The sequence below is a fragment of the Bactrocera dorsalis genome, chromosome 6, assembly GCF_023373825.1.
Source record: "Bactrocera dorsalis isolate Fly_Bdor chromosome 6, ASM2337382v1, whole genome shotgun sequence".
NCBI lineage: Eukaryota > Metazoa > Arthropoda > Insecta > Diptera > Tephritidae > Bactrocera > Bactrocera dorsalis.
This window is the reverse complement of record NC_064308.1, coordinates 28107351-28130814: the sequence shown is the minus strand read 5'-3', so window position 1 is coordinate 28130814 and position 23464 is coordinate 28107351. Positions and strand designations below refer to the sequence as shown.

Sequence of the window (23464 nt, the reverse complement as noted above, 5' to 3'; positions counted from 1 at the left end):
TATTTTGTTAAATCAAAAATAAATGTAGAATTTCCTTAGTGAAGGTCTTAAACATGGCAGAAAAATTGGAACAATCTTGTGAAGTTCTAGGATGCGGCAGAAATTTTATCAGTTCCTGCTTTAAATGTGGTTGTTTGCTCTGCTCTACTCATTTTACCATAAATATAACATGTGAAACGCATTATGATCCCTTACCAGGAACTTCACACTCCATAGAAACGTCTGATGATTTTCCTGAAATGTATGAAGTAGAAGGTGGTGAATCTCATGCTCAAAAACATAAAGCTACCAAATCTAACAAAAAGAAAGTGGCACAAAAATTGAAGAACTCTGGAAAGGAGTATCAGACCCGAATTCATAACAAAACAATACCTAAACGGACACTGGGTCCTACGTGCAATATATAACTTTGTAAAAAGAAAAGCCGCAGCTGTTTTTGTTTTTCCGAACAAACTCGTCAGTTAATATTTAAAGACTTTGGGGCATTGGGATCATTGCAATTCCAAAGGGAATATATTGTACGGTATATTGAAAAAAATTCAACAAAACGTAACACAGCTGGTCCGCTCACAAGAAAAAAAAATAGTCAGAAATATTACCTTCCATTAAATCGTGTACGTAAACAAGTTTGCCATTTTTTTTTCCTAAATACACTAGCAGTTTCCGAACAAGTAGTCAGGACAGCGATGTCTAAAATAACTTCAACAGGAGTTGTACACAAAGATAAACGAGGAGATCGTCGTCAAAATTACATCGGAAGAGATTGACTTATAACTCTTCAAGTGGAAAGCCATATTCATAGATTTCCACGAGTGGAGTCTCATTATTGCCGTAACAACTCGACTCGAGAGTACCTTAACGGCGATCTGACAATAAAAAAATGTATAGTTTGTTTACAAAGGAAATTGGAGAGGGCGCTGTTGCCAGCCTTTCGACTTATGGAAAGATATTTCAAACAAAAAATTTGTCATTCCATCGGCCCAAAAAAGATCAGTGTGGACTATGTATGAGTTATCATAAATGAACTGAAGAAGTCAAAAATAATTTAAGCAAACGGTTTGAAATACACAATGAGGAAAAAACCAATTTCGACTAATTAGAAATGGATGTAAAGAAGTCGCTAAAATATACCCGACAATTCTGTGTGCAACTTTTGACATGCAGCAAGTCATAAGTCTTCCAATTTCAATGGACAATACTGTATTTTATAAGAGACGCCTTTCTGTATATAATTTGACATTCTATAATATTGCATCTGGTGACTGTTCTTGCTACACGTGGCTCGAAGGAATTAGCAAACGAGGCGCATCTGAAGTGTCTACTGCTGTTTATCATTTTCTTCAGAAGTATGACAATAATGGCTGCAAAAAAGTTTATCTGTTTGCCGACGGATGTAGTGGTAAGAACAAAAATTCAGTGACAGTTGCTACTTTACTATATATAGTAAACAACTCAACTAATATTGAAGAAATAGAGTTAACAATATCGGTACCTTGCCATGGGCAAAACGAAGGAGATTCTGCCCACAGCGCTATCTCCTACGCCTTAAAGAAAAGTGGTGATGTTCATGTTCCAAGTCAACTAAACCCAATATTCATTCTGGCGCGGATAAAGAAGCCATACGATGTAGTTACCATAGATTATTCTGATTTTTTAAATTTCAAGAAATTGTCGACCGATCTTAAACTATTATCCATTCGAAAAGACGACTCAGGAGAACCAATAAACTGGACCGAAATGGTTGAGTACAGAGTAGAAAAAGGACAACCTTTCAAATTGTTTTTTAAAAATAAACATATAGACAGAAATTATAGATCCTTGACTCTAAAACGCCCTGTTGTCAGTTTATTGACGCGAGAGATTTCAAAATTAAACACGACTCCTCCTAAAATACCTCAAAATAAATACGAAGATTTAGTATCGCTTACTACTGGAGATACGCCAGTAATCAAGTTATGTGAACATACACATTTTTATAAATCCCTCATTAATTACAAATATTTTTTTCATTTAATTTTTTTTATTTTTGTATTTCATATCTATAGTCCAATAAAGATTAAAAAAAAATTCAATTCAAAATCCTATTTTTTTTTTTAAATAAAAAAAACGTATCTGCAACTAGGCAAAAAAATGTCACAAAGGTAAGGTATCTGCATTGCAATCAAAAAATCGAATTAAAATCCAATATAATACCATTTTGCCATAATAATATTGAAGAGTAGACGTCAGAGTACATAATTAGAAAAGCAGACTGAAAATATCATGCATTCCTTTCGACAGGGACAATGGAATAAAGGATCAAAAATATTAAAACTGCTTCCTGTAAAATTTTGTAAATGTCAGTTCCGTTAGTTGGTCATGCGAGCGACGATATGTGGGTTAGTAGGTATAAATGTATAATTATGTGTGGGTATTAGTGATGAGCGATATTTCACTACCGGTGATTTTTTCACTGTGATTGAAAAATCGCAAATCGCAACTGCGATCACTTTTTATAAATAGCAGTTCGCTTCTATGATGAATTACGATCACAATAGCAAATAGCAGAAAAGTAACAACTTTCTTCAGGGTATTGTATATATCGTATAATTTGTTTTAATAAAATTTTTAATTTTACTTATTGTTAAAACCAAGGCTGACTTCATAAACGCAGTTTGCAATGCAACACTGCAAAGAAATTCATTTACAATGCAAAGCAATATTGCGTGGCAACACTGCTTTGCCAAATAAATGGTTGGCATTTTACTGCATTTATGAACGCGCAAAAGATTGGTACATTGCATCACTAACACTAACATATTCGACAACAAAGTTTTTTTAAATGAATGTGCAGGAATATTGCTGTATTCTTTTGAAAACAGCCTCAGAATTGGCTGATAATAGAGAATCAAGCAGCAGTGTTATCAAAAATATAATAAACGAAAGAAAACGCCGTCGTTTTGCATTATTAGCTAGCGAAAATTCACGGAGAAGAATTCCAAAAACCAAAAATTTTTGTAAGGTTATCGAAAGCATGGAAGACGATGTATTTTATTCTCATTTTCGAATGAAGAAAAGTACATTTCAGGTATTTATTATAAAATACGTAGAGTATTGAGTAAGTTGATAAAACTAATACCCTAAATGTAAAGAAGTTGCAGATTGCGATTAAGCCCTGGTGGAAATCAAGTGAAACTGGACGTATAGCAATAACGTTGAAAAAATCTTTACAAATAACAATTTGGAAGCTAAGCAATAATTGCTCTTTCAGAGATGTCAGCGACCGGTTTGGTGTGGCAGCTGGCCTCGCATATAAGGTATTTCTGAAAATAATTAAAATGATTTGCCGCTTGAAGGGAGATGTAATCAAATTTCCCAAAACTGCAGCGGAACAAAAACAAGTAAATGAAGAATTTACAAACCTGCGGTATAATCCTTTTCCTTTTGTAATTGGATGCATCGACGGAACTCATATTCCAATTTCGAAGCCAATCAAGGATGAAATCAGCTATCGCAACCGAAAGGGAACGTATTCAATCATTAAAAAATGAACTTTTTTGCATGATAATAATTATTAACTGGAAATATTTTTTTCAGGCTATTGTAGATAGTCGAATGAGGTTTATAGATGCATTTATCGGCTGTCCAGGTGCGTGCCACGACGCATCAGTTTGGCAAAGGAGCTCTGTCAGGAAAGCTATAATTAGCAAGGAGATTAAAATCTGTTCTAATTACCATTTGTTGGGCGATGGAGGGTATCCATTAGAATCGTTCCTTATGGTGCCCTATCGTGATAACGGGTTCTTAACACCAATGCAGTCAAAATACAATGCGATTCTGTCTTCAACTCGCGTTGTTGTGGAACAAGCATTTGGTGTTTTAAAAAAAAAATTTAGAATTCTCAAATACATCGAAGCTCAACGTCCATATATGCCAAAATTAATTACAATGGCATGTATGATTGTTCATAATATAATAATTGAAAATGAAGGCTACTTAGTCGATGAAATAGATGAAGAAAACTCACATACTGAGCCCCAAATAGTCGAAGATACGACTACATCGGGACAAAGGGAGGCAAAAGCAAAAAGGGATGCACTGGCCACGCTATTGTCTGCCTAATTGAAAATAGTTAAAACTTTAAAGTTATAGTTGTTTTTTTAACTTTATTAAACCCAATAAAGAAAAAATAAAAATAAAATCACAGTCAGTTCATTTTGCACTTATAAGCTTAGTACGCAGCTCTCAAGAAACGTAAAAACTTCATATAAAAAAACGCTTAAGAAACGGTCCAGAAACGTTCCTGCGATAAGCTTACTTGTGCTAGTACGCAGCTCTCAAGAAATCTAGTACTAATTTTTAATACTTTTTTTCAATAAAATGTGAATATGGCAAACCTGGTTTTGCGAAGAAACATCAAATCAACAATTGTTTCTTGAAGGAAATTCGAAGTAATCGTCAAATTCATCCTAAATTAGTTGAAATCATTATTATAAAGTATATTCCATTTTGAAATGTTGTATAAAACCAACCAATCATCAACAACATTCCTTAAATCTCAATGAAAATATTTGTGTTACCATACACATACATACATACATGCATACGCACAAAGTTTGTTTACTTTGTTTATTCTCTCTTGCTCTTCTAATGTGGATCATTCACAATGCGTAACCAGCTGTCAACATTACTTGAGAAATAATGTATTTTTGTTCTTGAGCAATTACTTGAGAGCTGCGTACCAACCTATAGGAAAAAAAATAAACAAAAAACAATTCATTGCACTTAAAATTTAATATGAAACATACTCGAATTCTAAGATTTGTCGAGTATTTTCTGGAACAGTGTACGAATTTCTTTCAATTCGACCAATTTTTCTTTCTCCACTGCTAGCTTCTCTGCCTCCGTGTCCAGCAATTTCTTCATAACTTTGGCATCTTCTTCCGATTCCTTGTTTAAAAACTCTAACACATTCATTTTTCTTGTTAGTTTATTTCTTGGAGTGCTAGTACTAGGTAATGTTGCATCTAAGTCCAGCACCGTAGGGCTATCGGGTGGATCATTACTTAAATCTTGCATTAAGGAATTAAGGGAAGATTCCAGCATGGCATCAGGCACAAGGACACTACTGCGGCTGCCGAAAACTTCATCCAATGTTTGGAAAAATTCCCAATTTGTTGCGCCTTCCCCAGATGTGTTGTTGCGTTTTTTTATACGTTTGTAGGTGCCCATTATATTTACAAAACATCTGGTACTTTCGTCCTTGGAGAATGGGAATGTGTTATCTATTCCCTTCACATCCCGCATTATTTGCTCCCAAAGTGTGTTCCTCTTTTTTTTTTTTTGCACCGAAATCTGGCTCGTACTTCAATCTTATTTCTATAAGTAATTTCTTCCTGTCATGGGTCCACTTTTTTTCACTATGAATATACAGAAAATATTAAAAAATCATAAGTAAAACTACAATCTTTAAAGTAACCATTTTTACTTACCACAAATCCGCCATTTTCACCACAAATTTAGATTTTGTTTTTTGTATACTTTTTGCCGCCATGAAATGCCACTAAAGCATCACAAATGAAAACAATGCACAAGTTTGGCATATGTTACGCATAAAAAAGCATTGCCATGCAATAATGAACACGCGGCATTGCCAAGTTTTTGTCTGAGGCGATTATGAACACTAGGCATTGCAGTGTTGCATTGCAAACTGCGTTTATGAAGTCAGCCCAAATTTGAAAGCTTTTTGTGTTGAAAACAAGAATTGTAACTAATTAATTTCAGAAAAAGTATGGAATAAAAAAATTACGGGTTATTAATATTTTCCCAAAGATTAGGAAACTCCCGTTATTAATTTGGCCTTGAAAATATTATTAGCGGGTATTCAAAACATTCTGATGAATTATGGAGTTTATAGTTTTTCTTTGAAAATATTAAAAGCGGATCATACCAACATACAAATGAACTATGCAATAAGCTCTAAGTTTCAGGTAGCCGAACCGCTCCAACATTTGCGAAAATGTAGTGAAAAGAAAGGAGTAAAAACTTGACTAGAGTTACAGGAACCAAAAGAGAAAAGAACAAATTTACCGCCAATAATGACAAAAGGTTCAGTCCTTCCCATGGCAGTCGGGTGTACGTAACTGGACGGGACCCGGACTTGTATTCGGCCAAACACTGTCAAATCGGCAGAATCTGCCGCTACAACAACAACAACAAAAGGTCTTCGTTTTAATGTCGACTTAGTTGCGATCGAAATAGCAATATAAAATCACAGTGATTTAAAATTAGCAATCACTGAAATCACAGTGATTTAAAAATCGCAATGTCGCTCATCTCTAGTGGGTATGTATAATTAGTTCAATAAAGGCTATTTATACACATAGATATAGTTTTAAATATAATACTGTTACGATTTTTACTGCTTGCTAATTTACTTTGCTAGGTTCGTATCTCTGGATTGACGAATAAAACCAAAACTCCCTGCAAGACGGGTAGCTGTTAGCAAACGTGTAAGCGAATTGTTATTGTTCACTTTTGCATTCGTTAAAATATTTGTTACTTTTGTTCAGAGAGTGGGAAAAAAGTAACACATAGCTATTTGATGTTCAATGGTTATCTCGCTCTAACCAATGGCAAATATCGCATGCTGCCTTGTTCTAAGAGAATACACACATTTGTTAGCAAATCTCTTCACAGTATGTTACGGGTAACAAATTATTTTGTTAGCGCTTAGCTTACCCATGTGTTATGGATAACAAAAAGTATTTGTTACCCGAATATCTGTTAGTGTTATTATTTTGGTTATCAGTTTGTTACCTTTAACATATAAGCATGTTAGGAAGAACAAGCAGTAACAAGATTATCTGTTACCCATTTGTTACATCTAGCAAATTAAATTCTTTTAAATAAAACTCAGTTTTTTTATTATTTCTCTTTATTTAATAATAACATCAAAATAAAATGCACAATCTATAACAAATATTTGAATTAAATATACACTATTTAACTTTAATAATTTAAAACATACTCCATTATTTGGTTGCTGCACGCAATAGATTTGAATTTTACCAATGGTCCAAATGATTTCTGTAATATTAAAATTTTTAATTATACACACAACATTAAATTCACAATGCTTACCTTTTTCTTCTTGTTAACCTCTTTCGTTTTCTCTATATAAAATAAATTAATAATATATATATATAAATTAGAAATTAATTATAAAATATCATATTATCAAATAGCGAACTTACCTCTTTAAAATCCAAAATAAACTGCGCTTTTCGTTTATTCTTCTTGAAATATTGGGTATTCGCCTCTCCTATTCTAACAAGTTAACATTACAATATGTTTATAATGTCGATAGTTTTTCTTTATCTTACTTACGTATTCTCCCATTCCATTGAAAATTCCAGAAAATGTAACAGTGTTAGTGAACAGCTGAAAATGTTTCAATGTGTTTGTGCAATCTGTTACCTCCGTCTTGCAGGGCTGTTTAATTCAATTCAACAACTCTTTATTTTACAACTCGTCTACACTATAACAGTTTACTCTTACTTCAGCTTTGATGAATATTCCCTTTTTTGTTTTGCTATTTGTTGGGATCTCTGTCTTATGTTGGCGCTGTGGAATGTTTTATTGCATTGTCCTCTAATTCGTATTTGGACGAGTGAGAAGTACAATCCACAAACACATCCCTGTGCATTTGGTAGGAACAGTGCTTTTATGTGGCCATCAATCCATGAATAAAACAATGTGTCAAAATTGTCGCTGATTGGATAGCATTGTTTTGCAATTCTATACCATGCAAGACGGAGGTAACAGATTGCTCAAACACACTGAAACATTTTCAGGTGTTCACTAACACTGTTACATTTTCTGGAATTTTCAATTGAATGGGAGAATACGTAAATAATAGAGCCCATACACGACACACAAGTGCATTCGATCGGTATGTGTACGCATGCGGTTTACTCGTATATGGGCTTGTTCGCGTACCGATCCATGTTCGCGAACATGTGTGTCGTGTATGGCGTTGTCTGCGCACAAAATCTCATTTCTCTCATGTCGCTGAGCAGTGAAGATCGCGGACGCACAATTGGAAGTGTAAATAAAGATTTTGTATCAGAGTTTATTGATCTTTTAAAAAATGATGTGGCAATTTGGCAAACGAAAAGTGATAAATATAAAAATAAAAGTGAAAAAATAGAAGTTGGAATAATTTATTAACAAAATATAAAGGAATCGATAAAAGTGCTACATTAGAAACCGTCAAAAAAAAGTATAATGGTTTAAGATCTTGTTATAGACGCGAATTGCAAAAAGTTCGGAGAAGCGAGAAATCAAGAGCAAGCGCAGAAAATATTTATGTACCAACACTGTGGTACTTTGAAAGCTTGAATTTCCTTATGGACCAAGAAATTCAAATGGAGGGTATTTTGTCATTTGAAGATTGCGACGATGAAGAAAGAGTAAGTAAAAAGACAATATATTGTACATTATAAAGTTTTATTTTGGCATTTTATAGAAATTTATTTTGCCACTCATCGTCTCCAACTACTAAAATAGTTACAAAATTTGTTACGAATATTTGCAGAATTTTGTGTTATATAACAAGCACATAAGGTAGAATATCCTCAGAAAGTGGCAATTTTCCGGGTTGTGGAAGATTCAGGAGTTCTAAATTTTGATTGCCCAAATGTACCAGAATCAGAAGCTCTTCCATTCATGCCGACCTCTACTGCTAAAAACTCATAATTTACGCTGACTATCGCCATCAGCACTATGCTAAATTGTTTTTTATAATTATAGTAACAAGATATGTATTTAGCTGGTTTTATTATATTGACGTGCTTTCCATCAATAGCACCTATGCAGTGGTTGTAATTCCATTTACTTTCAAATTCGGCTGCAATTATTTTCCATTCCTCGGCATTATTTGGCACCTGAAATTATAAAAATAATTTAGTGTTTATTTTTTCTTTCAAGAACCTAACATAAAAGACAGAAGATCACAGAAAAGGATTTCTTGAGGATAGCAGTGAACTTTTTGGATAAATCCGAAAGCAATCCAAAAAAGAATGAAGCGAGCATTTATGGAGAAGCATGGGCTGTAATATATCGGAAATTAAATAAGGAGCAGCAATTGTTTGCTAAAAAATTAATTGACAAAACTTTGTTGCATGGCCAATTGGGAAACCTCATTTATAAATATTGAAAATCCTCGCCACATTTTTCGCATCATAACTATCAGCTTTACAACCGTTCATCGTCTACTTCGCAATATTCATCACATCCAGCTGTACCAATACAAATAATTTCGAATGAAGTTATTTCTCCTTCATCAAGTCAGCCATTCCAACATCTATTCGATAACCCAGAGTTCCAAGATTTTAGCGATTAATATAAATTATTAAAAAACTTAGTTAGGTTTTTAAATGTTATTTTATTTATTTCTCTTGCTTACACAAGAGCAGCCGTTTCCACCGGTCGAGTTATTACAACTGTGTTTACCGGTGTTAACTTATACGTTTACAACTTTAGTATTAAATACAAAACATTGTACAACAAGGTTTTTGTAAATGCAAATGTGTACTTGAACTAACACCACATTTTGATCTCAGTATTGAATTTTTGTTTGTTTATTTAATACTAATGTATTTTATCTTTTATGTTATGTTATATTTTTTACAAAGTGTCCTTAGAGAATTGACTACTAGTTTATGTATGTATGTATGTATTACTTAATTGATCAACTATAGCTTCACAGGTATCTAAAATAATTTTTCCAAGGCATTGGGCTGAAATATTTGTTAAGAATTTTAAATCTTCGTAGGTTTGTCCAGAAGCAAGAAACCTTAACGTTGCAGATAACCTCTCATTTGGCGTAATTGCATCGCGTATTACAGTGTTTTTCTCCTGTATTGCAGGAGTTATTCTGCTTAGAAGCATTCCATAAATAGTTGCATCTATTCGCAAAAAGTTTGTCAAATCTTTTGCACTACTAATTTCCATATCTTTTAACAAATGTACATGAGAGCGATTATTCCTTTTACTTAACCAATCCGCTACCCAAATCCTTTTTTTGTATTTTTCTTTTGTTTATGTTTTTATGCACATATAAATTCCAAGTGCAACAAAATTTTCCGCTTGCCTGTCGCACAATTTACTCAACCAAACCGCTACCTAAATCCTTTTTTTTTTCGTATTTTTCTTTCGTTTATTTTTTTTTCATACACTTATAAATTCCAAGAAATTTTCCGCTTGCCTGTCGCAGATGTTAACTGTGTGAAGTACGAACGCAAAATGGATTTGTGTGTCGTGTCGTGTATGGGCGAAACGAATTCACATAGATCGAACACACTTGTGTGTCGTGTATGGGCTCTATAAGAGAGAGAAGAACTTTTGACATTCTAAACATAGGGGTATTCAGACCGAAGCCTGTTAATTTGGTAATTCGTTAGTTGATACTTCGTTAAAAGGCTTAACTGTGAACATACTTTTTGGTCTAACTCTGTAGTATGGTAAATTTTATTCCGAAACAGCTGATTCAATTTTATTAAAGAGTAGAAATGCCTCATTTTAATTTAATTGAAAATTATGTGGAGCAGATCAACTTTTTTACCGGTAAGTACTTTAAATTGATGTACAGAGGAGTAGGAGAACAGCTGACGAGATATTACCGAGTAACGAAACAATTATCAAGCTTGCCAGATGGATAGTTCGTTACTCGGTAGAACGATAGTTAATTTTACAAAAACAAAATACATGTAAAAAACTACCGAATAACGACTAACAAATTAACAAGGCTGGTCTGAATACCCCTATTGTAATGTTAACTTGCTAGAATAGGAAAGACGAATACCCAATTTTTCAAAAAAAGAGAAAACGAAAAGCGCAGTTAATTTTGGATTTCAAAGAGGTAAGTTCGTTACTTGATAATTTAATATTTTATAAATAATTTCTATTATATATATATATTTAATTTCTTTTATATATAGAAAACGAAAGGGCTTAACAAGGAGAAAAAGGTAAGCATTGTGATTTGAATGTTGTGTGTATAATTAAAAATTTTAATGTCACAAAAATCATTTGGAGAGTTAAAATATATTGCGAATTACAGGGAGTTAGTTTTAAATTATTAAAGTTAAATAGTGTATATTAGGCTGGGTCGATTTGTGGGGAGGCAAAAAAATCGCCCATTGCTCTATTAAAATCATATTCTAGGGATTAAAATAAGAAACTTTGCCGAAGGAACCATACCTCTGAAACGAATTCTGATGTCCCCCAATTTGGGTCGAACTTTTGGGTAGGGGCAAATTTTGAAATTGAAATTACCATTTCATTCTTATTACCTCTGAAAGTGAGGAGAACTAAAGCAATAACCACTATGGTATTTCAAAAAAAATAATAGGTAAATGACCATTCCAAATCAAAAAGTTTACAATGAATCCACCATCCTCTACACCGCAAGATGAAGCAACTACATCAACAACTATCGAAAACCCAATGAGTCATATACCCAAGCATGATGTTACTGTTTTTGGTGTGTCTACTGATTTGACTGATCTTAATTTACCAACCCATCTGGATATCTTGAGATATTATTTTTACTTAAGCGAACGTGCTAAAACAGAACAAAAAAAGTTTTCCCATAAATCATTCACTATTCAAGTACAAGATAAGTTGACTGGAATTTGGGAAAAACTTGGTATGGAAATAATGCTGAAAAAAGTGTATGTAATAAATTGAATAAATTGCTTGACAAGTATCAAGAGAAAATCAAGAGCAGAAACAACACCCAACAATTTACAGAGTATGTAAAATCTCTGGAAACAATTTTTTACATTGGAACATGTAAATGCGATTTGAAGGCAGCTCCATGTGCATGCGGCTGGGTTCCCGAACGCCTCAAAGAGTTCATGCACGATCAACATAATCAGAGAAGACTAACAATGAATGCATTTATGATGGAAACTGAAGAGCAAGGAGCAACGTCTATGTCATCAATGCCAACATACCCAGATTCCGATGATTCAACATACGCACCGCCACCGGTTCAAGAAGATATGGATAGAAGCACAAGTTCACAATACACAGAGAGATACGATTGTTTTAACTTTGCCTTCGTATGTGACAGATTTGGTGTGCCTGACAGAGTAGCATCAGCATTGGGAACCGCTCTTTTGCAAGATTTTAAAATTAAAGATAAGCATGGGAAACCTCTCATCATGGATAAATCGAAAGTTCGCAGAGAAAAAGAGAAATGCAGACAAGAAGTACTTCGCAAACGGTTAGATGATACCAATTTGTTAGCGTTTTCATTCGATGGCAGAAAAGATGATACTTTAACGATAGATAAAATTGATGAGAAGTATCATACTAGGATGGTAAAAGAAGCTCATCTTGTTATTTTGAGAGAACCCAATTCTGAATTGATTGGTTACGTAAGACTGGAACATGAAACCGCTGAATACAAAACAACCAAATGAAATGGTTTTTTCAACAATAAAAATATATCACTGGATACATTAATTGGAATATGCACTGACGGTGAGCCAACAAACACTGGCCCACACGGTGGAATTATACGACGATTCGAATTGCTGTTAAAAAGACCATTGCATTGGTTTGTTTGCCTTCAACACTTCAACGAACTTCCGCTTCGGCATTTGTTTGAAGCTTTGGATAAATCTATCAGCACTGGACCAAGATCGGCAACCGGAAAACTGAGCCGTCAAATCGAAACTTGTGAAACTCTTCCGGTAAGTTATTGCTATCACTCATTTATTATAATTGTCAACCATTTTTAATTATTTTCCCATTATATATTTTTAGGTGGTGGATGACTTCCAGAAAATTGAGTTGCAAAATATGCCCCCTGCTCCAGAAAAAAAAAGAATTTTCCACCGATTCGAAGTACTTATATGACATGGCCCATGCAATTTCTAGCGGCGTGGGTCCGGTGGATCTGGCTAACATCAAACCAGGGAAAATTGTACATTCTCGGTGGCTCACCAAGGCCGCTAGATTATTGCGATTATATGTGACAACGGAAAATTCAGATGCAAATTTAGGAATTCTGGTTGAATTTATAATTAAATGTTATGTGCCAATGTACTTCAATATCAAGTATTACAGCTCTGTCGTGTACGGCAGTGCATTATTTTTCAAGTTCATTGGTTGGTCGCGATTTCTAGAACCTCGTTTACGCAAAATTGTCAATCAAGTAATTAAAGATAATTCATCTTGTTATCAATGTTGTTTGATGATAGGAAAGAAAAGCGAGACTGTGCCATCAAGAAAATTCTACGCTATCGAACCGATGTTGACGAGCCAATGGAACTTAGAATTTATAAAAAAACCAGATATAAACTTTAATTGCACAAGTTATACGGAAATGATCAATTTGAATGATATAAATATCGTATTTGAACCACCATTCACGCGAATCATTCCGTACGATACATTGAAAGAATATTTAAATCAAGATGATCCACCGTTTAATGATCCCAAAATTCCATCACACATACAAGGAACGGAACGACATGTTGAAATACCGGAAAATGTAGAGGCTGTTATGGCGACGATATTAGAGAGCCGTGCGAAATTGCCCAGACTTGAAAGTAAAAAAGAATTCAAACAATAATTTTTTTTAGTTTCTTTTCTACAACTCACTTAAATTAATTTTTTCATTTACATATGTTCTGACTAAATAAATTTCTTAAGAGAAAAAATAGATATTATTATAAATACCATAGCCATTTAGATGATTTTTTCATGTAAAGGCTAAAAATGGTGATTTTTTGAAATGATTGTATGGGGAACCCTCCAGGGGAGTTCCAGGGGGTGTGCCACTGGCATGGGTGGATCGGCCGTCCAAAGTTAGTGGGGGTCGGTCATACATTTGGACTCGATTGGAGCACTCTAAATGGGTCAAAGTGAGATTTTTCAAAATTTGCCCCTACCCAAAAGTTCGACCCAAATTGGGGGACATCAAAATTCGTTTTAGAGGTATGGTTCCTTCCGCAAAGTTCCTTATTTTGATCCCTAGAATACGATTTTCACAGAGCAATGAGCGATTTTTAAATCGACCCGCCCTAGTGTATATTTATTTATTTATTTATTTATTTATAATAATTCATATAACAAAAGGAGTTTTATTATATAAATACATACACGCAGCACTGGCTACGAGGCCTTCAGCCGCCTTGTAATTATAACTAGGTAAAAAGTTCTATTTGCTAAGGGTTAGTAAAGATGTAAGTTGCTTAAATATATTTTAACAAATCGTTGGTTTTGAAGAATCTATAAACAATCATAACGTTTTTTTCTGAAGGTTCACTTAGTATGTAGTTTTATGAGATCAATGTTGCCAGAGTTGTGGGCTGTTGAGTGAAGCATCGGACAGAGTGTGAGTAAGTGTTTGATAGAAGCGGTGTCCTCGCAAAGGGGGCAAATGGATGGGCTTTTACCCGATAGTAAGTGGGCGTGTGTTATGATAGTGTGTCCAATCCTTAATCGAGTATATGTCTTCATTGCGCTAGTTGGAACTGTTGACGAGTAGATTATTCGATTTCTGGCTGGGTTTATGTCCGCGTAGTGATGTTTAAATGTTTTCCATTCGCTTGAGTTTTTTGATGCCTTTTGTGCTTAATAAGGTTAGAAATGTCTTGCTTGGATGAGGCATAGTATGTTAAGGCAGGAGTCTTGGCTACATTTTTCGCAGCGAGGTCTGCAAAGTGGTTGCCTGAAATAACCAGCATGGCCAGGGATTCACATTACTTGGATTTTCTGAGGGGCACCAATGACCGCGTCCCTGATAACTTCTATTATGGGATTGCGATTGGAAGGAGACGTTATTGCAGACATACACGATTTGCTGTCTGTATAGATGAGGAACTTTTCTTTAGCCTTTTTTGCGTGATTAACTGCGTGAAGGATAGCAGATCCTTCAGCGGTAAATACAGAGCTCGTTGAGGGGAGAAGCCAATTGCAAATAATTTCTCCTGTGGCAGTGACAACTGCTAACAAAGTGGCATCGATGGACTTGGAGCCATCTGTAAACAATAGCTTCCAGCCATTATTTGTATAATTAGATTCCAGTTCAGCAAAGGTTTGTTGAAAGACTTCGTTTGGTGTGTTTTGCTTGGACAAAAACATAAGCTCATTCTGTAGGATTTTATCATTGATCAGCCAGGGAGGATGTCGTGTGGTGAATTTGCATGTTGCGTTACGTAAAATATTATTTTCTTCAGCGAAACTTAAGCATCTCGAAATAGCCGATTGTATTCTTGGAATTTTTCTTTTTTTCGTGGCATGGGTGATAGTTGTATTTAGTAATGGGTTGGTGTTCTCAACCGTTTTCGCAAGAATTTGGAGCGAAGAATCTATAATTTTATTTTGAATAGTTGGTAAACCAGATTCAGCCATTATCGTTTTTATTGGCGAGGTTGGAAACGCCTGGAGACTTCGCCGTATTGCGCAATGGTATGGTGCATTTAAAAGGTTGATACTGCTTTTGGAGCAATTGCCATAGATGGGGAGCCCATAATCTATTTTTGAAGTTAGCAAAGCTCTGACAACATTGACTAGTGTGTTCGGATGAATAAATGAATGCTTAGACGAGAGATATTTAACAATATTTAATCGTGTCATTAACGAGTTTCTGACATATTTACAGTGAGCATTAAAGTTATACTTAGAGTCAAAAATTAATCCGAGTAATTTCAGCTGTGTTTTACATTCGATGTTAGTTTGGTTGTGGGTAAGTGAAATACCGTTGCAATTTTGCTTCCTACATACATGAAGGATATGTGTTTTGTCTAAAGAAAGTGAAGCACCAGACTCCAGTGACCAAGTCTCAATTCTGGCGAGTATATTAGTAAATAAGGATTGCGCTAAATTAACGTCAGAGACTTTTGTGTAGATTAGGACATCGTCAGCATAGATCTGGTGCTCAACTCCTTTGTAATTTTTTATCATCCCTAGTATCATCGAAAGCAATGATAAAAAGGAAGGCTGAAAGAGATGAGCCTTGCGGCGTACCATTAGAAAGTGGGAGTGTTGAAGAAAGAAAACCATTTACGTTGACTTTGAGTTTTCTGTTTGTGAGAAAGTTGGTAATAAAACGTATCATATTCTGGCCTATTTTCCATTTTCTAAGTTGTCGAATAATAATATGGGCTCCAATTTTGTCGAAAGCTCTGTGGAAGTCCAGAGATAGTATGGACACGTGGTTTTTGCTGGACAAAGCGTTAGTAATGAAGTAGTCAAGTTGGATTAAAGCGTCTAACGTGCCTTGACCTTTTTTGTAGGCGACTTGATTCGGTGATATGAACTTGTTTCGCTGAGCATACCACATCAAGCGGTTTGCCACGATCTTTTCCAAAATTTTGCCCATACATGGAAGGAGGGAAATCGGCCTAGAGTTAGCAAGTTCATCGGAGGATTTGTTTTTTTTAAGTATTGGTATAACACAGGACGTTTTCCAAAATTGGGGGTAGACACCAGTATTGAAAATTTTTTTATAAAGCTTTACCAATCGGAGCTTGAGACTTTTCGGCATATGTCTGATAATTGGATAAGAAATTTTATCTTGCCCCGGCGACTTACCCTTAACGGTAGATGCAACGAACTCGAATTCAGACAGTGAAATGCTGGTTTCTATTTGTCTAGCAGAAAAAGAAAGAGGGGAGACAGAGTAGGAAGTGTCGGACAGTGTGGTGGTTTTGAGGTTTGAAACTGAGTGCTGAATGAAATATCTGAGCTTGCTTCAGAATAGTGGTTTGCAAATAACTCGGAAATTTCGGATGGATTGGTTACCAAACCTGTTGGCCCCTTTACGCATTGAATGGTTAGATTTCTAGGCACTCCAGAAAGTTTTTTTAAAGCGTTCCATATTAACTTAGGACTAGACGAAGGATTTATTTTGCTTGTGAAATCCTGAAAACATTTACGCTTGGCCTGTTTCGCGGAACGACGGAAAAGAGCATTGGCTTTTTTGAAAGATATTAAGTTGACTAGTGTTCGAGCCCGTTTGTACTCATGCCAAGCTGTCTGTTTTTTTGCCCGCAATTCGATTTCTTTATTCCACCAAGGAACACTCTTTGAACTTGCTGTTGGCTTTGTATGAGGAATGCTAACATTCGCTGCTGAACGAATAATTTTTGTTAAACTCGCACTTTCTTGGTTAGGGTTGTCAGATATTGGGGTATTATTGCTATTTATCTCGCAATGTGTCTGGAACTTCTCCCAATCAGCGTAATCAGTTTTGAATACCTTATTTATTTTGTGGTTTTTAGTTGTTGAACCTAGGTGCAATTTTAGTACAATGGGGAAGTGATCGCTTCCATGCAGGTGATCGAGTATACTCCATTCGCACTCTGTGACAAGTGTGTCGGTGCACATTGTAAGATCTACATGGGAAAAAGTGGAGTGAGTGGAAAAGTGCGTCGCGGATCCATTATTCAAACATATTAAGTTAGAGGAAAGTAAAGCATCTTCAATGCATTTGCCCCTCTTGTTGGCTATTGGGGAGCCCCATAGTGGACTCCATGCATTAAAATCACCAGCGAAAATTAAAGGAGTAGAAGCTTGGTTGATTAATTGCAGGATGTCTGTACTGGTAAGTTGTTCGTCTGGTGCAATATAGGTGCAGATAATGGTGATTTTTTTAACTAAGATAATTTCGATCGACATAGGCAGCAAGTTGGATTGAATGGCATTAATTTTGTGTGGAATATCTCTTCTAATGAGAGTCGCAATGCCTCTTTTACTTGTGCTAATATGTATGTGGAAGATTGTGAAAAATGCCAATGTACTGCTTAGGAGTAAAAGCCAACAAGTTGAAAGAGATGTGAGTTTCATTTAAGAGTATAATAGCTGGGGTATGATCTTGTATTAATAATTGAAGCTCATTGTAATTATTAGTGTAGCCGTTTAAATTCCATTGTAATATTTGAATCATAAGATCTATGTAGGAAGAAAAGAAAAAGGGAAACAGAAGAGAGCTAGAATTTCAACGCGTATGAGCAGTCAGTTGAAGCTGAGTGTCACCAATTGAGTACTAGTTCAAAAGAGAGTAAAAGCTAAGCGTATTTATTCAGAGTCAATTTCTATTTGTTCAGTATGTTCAGTAGAGTATTGATTATCGTTGGAAATGCTTGTTGTTGGAAAGAGATTTTCGTGATTAGGTGGATTAGATTGCACAGTAGTGTTGGTAGTAGTATTTTTGAAGTCAGTATATTTATTAAGCGAGTTTAAGGAGTTGTTTAAATTAGAAATGAAAGAGGCTGTTGTTGGACTGAAAAGTTTGGGATTTAAGAAAGAGTCTTGTTAGGTACAGTTGTCGCTGTTATTTTTAGCTGAATGTGAGACGTTGTTGTAGTCAGAACTGATCGATGTAGGCTTGTTGATGGAAATATGCTTATTGTTGGCGTTCGATGAGTGATTTTTGCTAGTTAAAGATTTTAATGATGAGTTGGGTGCAGAGGTGACCTCTGCGTTTTGTTTTGATGTAGTAGGCAAGTCATTGTCGGCGGTTCTATGAGTATTTTTAGATTTTGTGGAATTGTTGATGGCTGAAATTTTTGTTGGTGTGGTGGTTTCAGAGGATTCCTCTTTTGCTTGAAGCTCCTCCATGCGATGTTTATTTTGTTTGGAAGGGAATAACTGTTGAATGATATTAGCATAGCACCAGTAGGCTTTATAACACCTTCAACTTTGCGAGTGATCTTATAAACAGCGGAAACTTCGTAAGAACTGAGTCCTTCCATTATTTCGCTTTCAGGCACATCGTTTAAGAACGGTGCATAAATGGTGCCTTTGTTACAATTAAGTTGTCGATGATAGCTAGCGCTAACAGCGCCAATGTTGAAGACATTTCGTTTTTATAAACTTTTCTGCTACTTGCTTATTTTTCACTAGCAGTAATAGGCTGCCGTCGCATAATTCACTAATTTTGTTTATATCTTTGCTCACGGTAAATAAGGCATTGTAAACACGAAAACAAGAAACCTTCGAAAGCGGTGTAGTATTCTCATCGGATTTAATCACTATATACTTTGAGTCATCACTTTTTATTGGCGGTAAGTCAGGAAAAGCATCTTGCAGTTTTTGATACGATTTTTTTACGTTTTGGTTGGGGACCTTGGGCAAGCGCAGCAAACCTGTTGTCCCCGAACTGGAAGCCCACCGGGGGCATAGTGGAAAAATTATAATACACTTATTTAAGTATTGGATTATATTTCTCACTTAAAATAAGTATTAATCGCGTTACTTAAGTAAGCAGACCGGTGTGCAAAAAAAAAACACCAAAAGAGAGCTATATGAATAGCTGTAAACTCAGAGAAAGACGCTAACTCAACTGCTCAGTACGAGGTTTAGTCGGTGACTGTAGTGTATATTTAATTCAAATAGTTGTTATAGATGCTGCATTTGCATCCCCGGATTTCGAGGTATGTGCGGATAGAGGAGGTCATCCAGATCAAGAATATATATACATATAGTTGCCGCTAACTTATGGTTTTTGAGATATTTGCATTTAAAGTTCAAAAAATCAACTATTTAAAATGAGTGTTTCTCCGATTTTTAATGCATTTTACACTTATAGTTTATACTTTTATACCTACTAACACTACACTAATTCGTTTCTAATAATTTATTTTATATTAAAAAGTGCAAAAATAACTTTAATTCCATATCAAATCAATTAGTTAAAATCCATTTATTCATAAAATAAGAAAGTGGTTGTAAACAAGCAAAAAAATTTGTGTTACATATTTTGTAATTAAATAAAAATAAGAAAAAAGAAAGATTATGACGTCATAACTAAATTCATTATCGTATGATGAGTAATGTAAAATGTCTCAGAATTCTCATTATCTTGATAAATCCCGGTGTTGGATCGGGAAAAAAAGAGTTCAACGCAAAAAAGCACCGCCAGGTGTTGGTCCGACTGAGGGTTATTTGTTTGAAGCGCGGCCGAAGGCCATCAACGCAAAAAGGAGTTCAACGCAAAAGAACTGAGCACGCCGAGGTATTGGTCCGACTGAGAGTTATTTGTTTGAAGCGCGGCCGAAGGCCACCAACGCAAAAAGGAGTTCAACGCAAAAGAACTGAGCACGCCGAGGTGTTGGTCCGACCGAGGATTATTTGTTTGAAGCGGGGCCGAAGGCCGCCAAAGCATAAAGGAATTCTATGCGGAATCTAATGTCAGTGTACCATGCGACTATTAGCCTGAGCTTATTCCTGGGGAGGTTTATTACAGCTTTGAACCTTCTGAAGTTGTTGCCTCCCATTAGCAACTTGGCATGTCTCATACCATGAGTTTGTTGCCAATGCTCCTCCCTGCCCACTCCTTCTTCCTTGCGGAGCAGCTCCTTCATGGTATGAGGAGCCAACCCCGCAAAGGGTTCGGGTGCTATAATCTTGGTGGAGGCTGCAGAGCGGGCAAGCTCGTCCGACAGCTCGTTACCCGCTATACCTCTGTGACCAGGCACCCAGATAAGGTGTACCTGGTTCCGTTCCGCAAGGCTGCTCAGCCTTTCCCTGCACTCCTGCACTAGTAGCGATTTTATCTCGTAGGAGGAGATCGCTTTTGGCGCCGCTTGACTATTTCTGAGAATGGCTATTCGCTCATTGCGATAGTTGCGATGGAGGCTTGTTTCTAAACACCGGCTTATGGCAAAAACTTCTGCCTGGAAAATGCTCGGGAACTCTCCGATGGGTATGGAGAGCTTAGTGCGTTAGCTCACAATCCCTGCGCTGATTCCCTCCGATATTTTCGAGCCATCGGTGTACTACCTCAAAGTGCTGTTCCTCAACATCAGCTCGAGGTTGGAGTCGTTCCATTCGTCTTTACTGCCGAGAGTGATCTTAAACTGAAGTTAACCATTGTGGTAGCGCTGTCCCTCGGGAGGAGGGCCAATGGTATTGCCACTAATCTTTTTCGTCCTCTGGGACGAGACTATCTTGCCTTTTCGACACTCTTCAGCCGGTATTTGCAGAAGGGTGTGTTTGGCTACCTGACCAATACCCAAATGAAGCGGAGTAAGTTCAAGCAGAACTTCCAGTGCTGCCGTTGGACTGTTGTAACCTGCGTCTCGTAGACGGGATTACGGTCGTCTTGAAGGGATTGATATTTAGTTCAACCTCTAAACATCACCCCTTTGCTAGGTTTAGACCACTTTGGATTAAATCAAAGAGAGTGTCCTCATATTTGCCTTTGGCCATAATTACAATGCCGTCTGCATACCCTTGGCAGCGGATCCCATTGTCCTTCAGCAGAGCTAGCAGGTCGTCTACGACTAGACTCCATAGCAGGGGGGATAACTCACCCCCTTATGGGCAGCCTCTTGTTGTGCCGAGACAAATCCTTTTATCACCTACTGTGGTCTCAGCAACCCTGGTGCGCAGTACGGCTTCTATCCATCTGCGCATCTGTGCTGCCACATTCCTTTTCTCCAGTGCTACACTCTTATGAGAAGTGTTATCAAAGGCACCTTCGATGTCCAAGAACGTGCAAAGCATGACCTCCCCATGCTCCAGTGAACTCTCTATCTCGGAGGTCAGCTGGTACAGAGCAGTAGTGGTGGATCTACCCGCTCTGTAAGCATGCTGAGCCGCATGCAGTGGTGATCTCTTCAGCGCTTTCATTCTTATTTCCTGATCCACGATCTTCTTCATGGTTTTTAGTAGGATTGGTCTGAAAGATTTCTCGAACGAGTAGTCTTTCCTTCCTACCTTGGGTATAGAGATCACCTTCGCTGTCCTCCATGCTTCGGGGATGTACGCCATTGCGAAGCTCTTTCTCAGCAGCCGAAGCAAGTGTGGCAGTAACAACTGCTCCCCTTGTTGTAACAGCGCCGGAAAGATGCCATCCGCTCCCGGGGACGAGGCCATCGCCCACCTGATCGAGTCCGCCGTAAACAGCTGTTTGGCGATACTCCAATCCTCGCGGGATGGCTTGTGTTCGATCCCGGGTAGACATTGGTCTTCGCAGAATCTCCTGAGGCTTCCCTGCTTTGCAAACCTATTCTCCTTATTGTATAAGGTGAGATAGCTCCTGTGTTCTGCCCAGACCCGCGTACGTTTCGCTTTGTTAAACAGGCAAAGTAGGTTTTTCAGGAGAACTGGTAGTTTCTTTGACCACCAGGGACAGTTTAGTCTGTCTGTGGGCACTTTCAGGGGGCAACTGCCATGATAAGCGTTAATAACAGACCCGTCCAGCTCAGATAGCTTAATCTCCAGTCCTGGGCCTGAAACACTATTATCAGTCTGGCCGTAGATGCCTCTCCTGGGAAGTATGCTGAAGCCCGGACAAAGTCCTTGCCTTCGAAGTCCCTGGGTTGCTCTGCCACCAGATCCTGCGTCAGAAACTTGGAAATGCAGAAGAATTCAATGTTATTCCTGACAACATTCCCGCCGTCCTTCGCGCTGCCATCCATTGGGTCTTCTAACCCATCAAGGATTTCCTGCGTGGAAGGTAGCTCTGCTCTCTGCCCGCAGTGGCCGACATCAGGAACGTCAGTGGCCGCCGCTGGCACTGCCTGCCCATTCCTGCTTCCGCCGGACTAATCCGTCACCTCGCCCACCTGCGTTGCTACTACTTGTGGGGCTGCCACAGTCACTGCCTGTTTTTCGATGCCCCTGCTTTGGCGAGTCGTAGGCATAGCAGCTTCCTTGCTCCCGGTGGTTGCAGGCTTGTGGGGCCGTATGACCACCGTGCTGAACCTGTAGTGCAGGCGGAAGCTCGCTGCCTGGACGTACTTGTACGACTCGTTGTCAATGTCCAAGTACAATCTCCAACCTTTCATGTCTCTAATTTCCTCCAATTTGCTGCCGACGACGCTCCAGAACGAAATGCTGAGGCCCCGGTTCTGATTTTTCACCAGACCTAGGGCGAACTTATAGGGTTTGTCACCGCATCGGGAGAGGAACATTGTCATATTATGAATGATTGGCAAATCATCCGTTCTCCTCGCGCAGAGGACAGGGCCCTTCCAGCCTCCCAGCTTTGGAACGAACTCCCGCAGCCAGTTAGCGGACGTCTCGTCCATGCAGTCCGCTTGCAGCATACATAGATCCTCTGAACTCCACCCCCAGGAAGGACGCCGCATATTAATCTCCTTTGAATACCTCTTCCATGAGGAGGTCCTAGAGTACGGTAAGCTCCTCCGATTTTAGCGACTCCGCCGGGTAGTTTTGAGGCAGTACAGCTATACGGATGCCTTTAACAGAATTTCTAATTTTACTTTTACAAATATGAATTCTTAAAATTATAATTTTTATACTGAAATAAACTTAATCTTGTACAATTTTTCTGCCGAATGTAATAACTCTAGGCAAATTATTAGTTAAAGTAAATATTTGATTTTATTATTAAATAAAGCGAAATAATAAAAAAAAACTGAATTTTATTTAAAATAATTGATTTTGCTGGGAGGAGAAAATGGGTAGCAGATATGCTTGTTACTACTTG

The 23464-nt window shown here is 37.2% G+C and overlaps 2 protein-coding genes, 1 long non-coding RNA gene and 1 pseudogene across 3 annotated transcripts in view; 2 read left to right on the top strand and 2 right to left on the bottom strand.

The window, feature by feature from the left end:
• LOC105224889 (ankyrin-3) overlaps window positions 1-23464 on the bottom strand; it is a 610175-nt gene that overhangs the window by 181205 nt on the left and 405506 nt on the right. The window lies entirely within an intron of this gene.
• On the top strand, window positions 2605-4180 carry LOC125779576 (uncharacterized). The gene is made up of 3 exons (XR_007423350.1): window positions 2605-3067; window positions 3132-3296; window positions 3367-4180. It is a non-coding gene; the product is annotated as an uncharacterized LOC125779576 (long non-coding RNA).
• LOC125779520 (uncharacterized) lies at window positions 4211-5585 on the bottom strand. Its single transcript, XM_049460878.1, has 2 exons — window positions 5472-5585; window positions 4211-5399 (listed from the first exon to the last, which is right to left on the bottom strand). The coding sequence occupies exon 2, from the start codon at window positions 5284-5286 to the stop codon at window positions 4795-4797; it is 492 nt and encodes a 163-aa protein (XP_049316835.1). The 5' UTR covers window positions 5287-5399; window positions 5472-5585; the 3' UTR covers window positions 4211-4794.
• LOC125779718 (uncharacterized) lies at window positions 11612-17463 on the top strand (annotated as a pseudogene).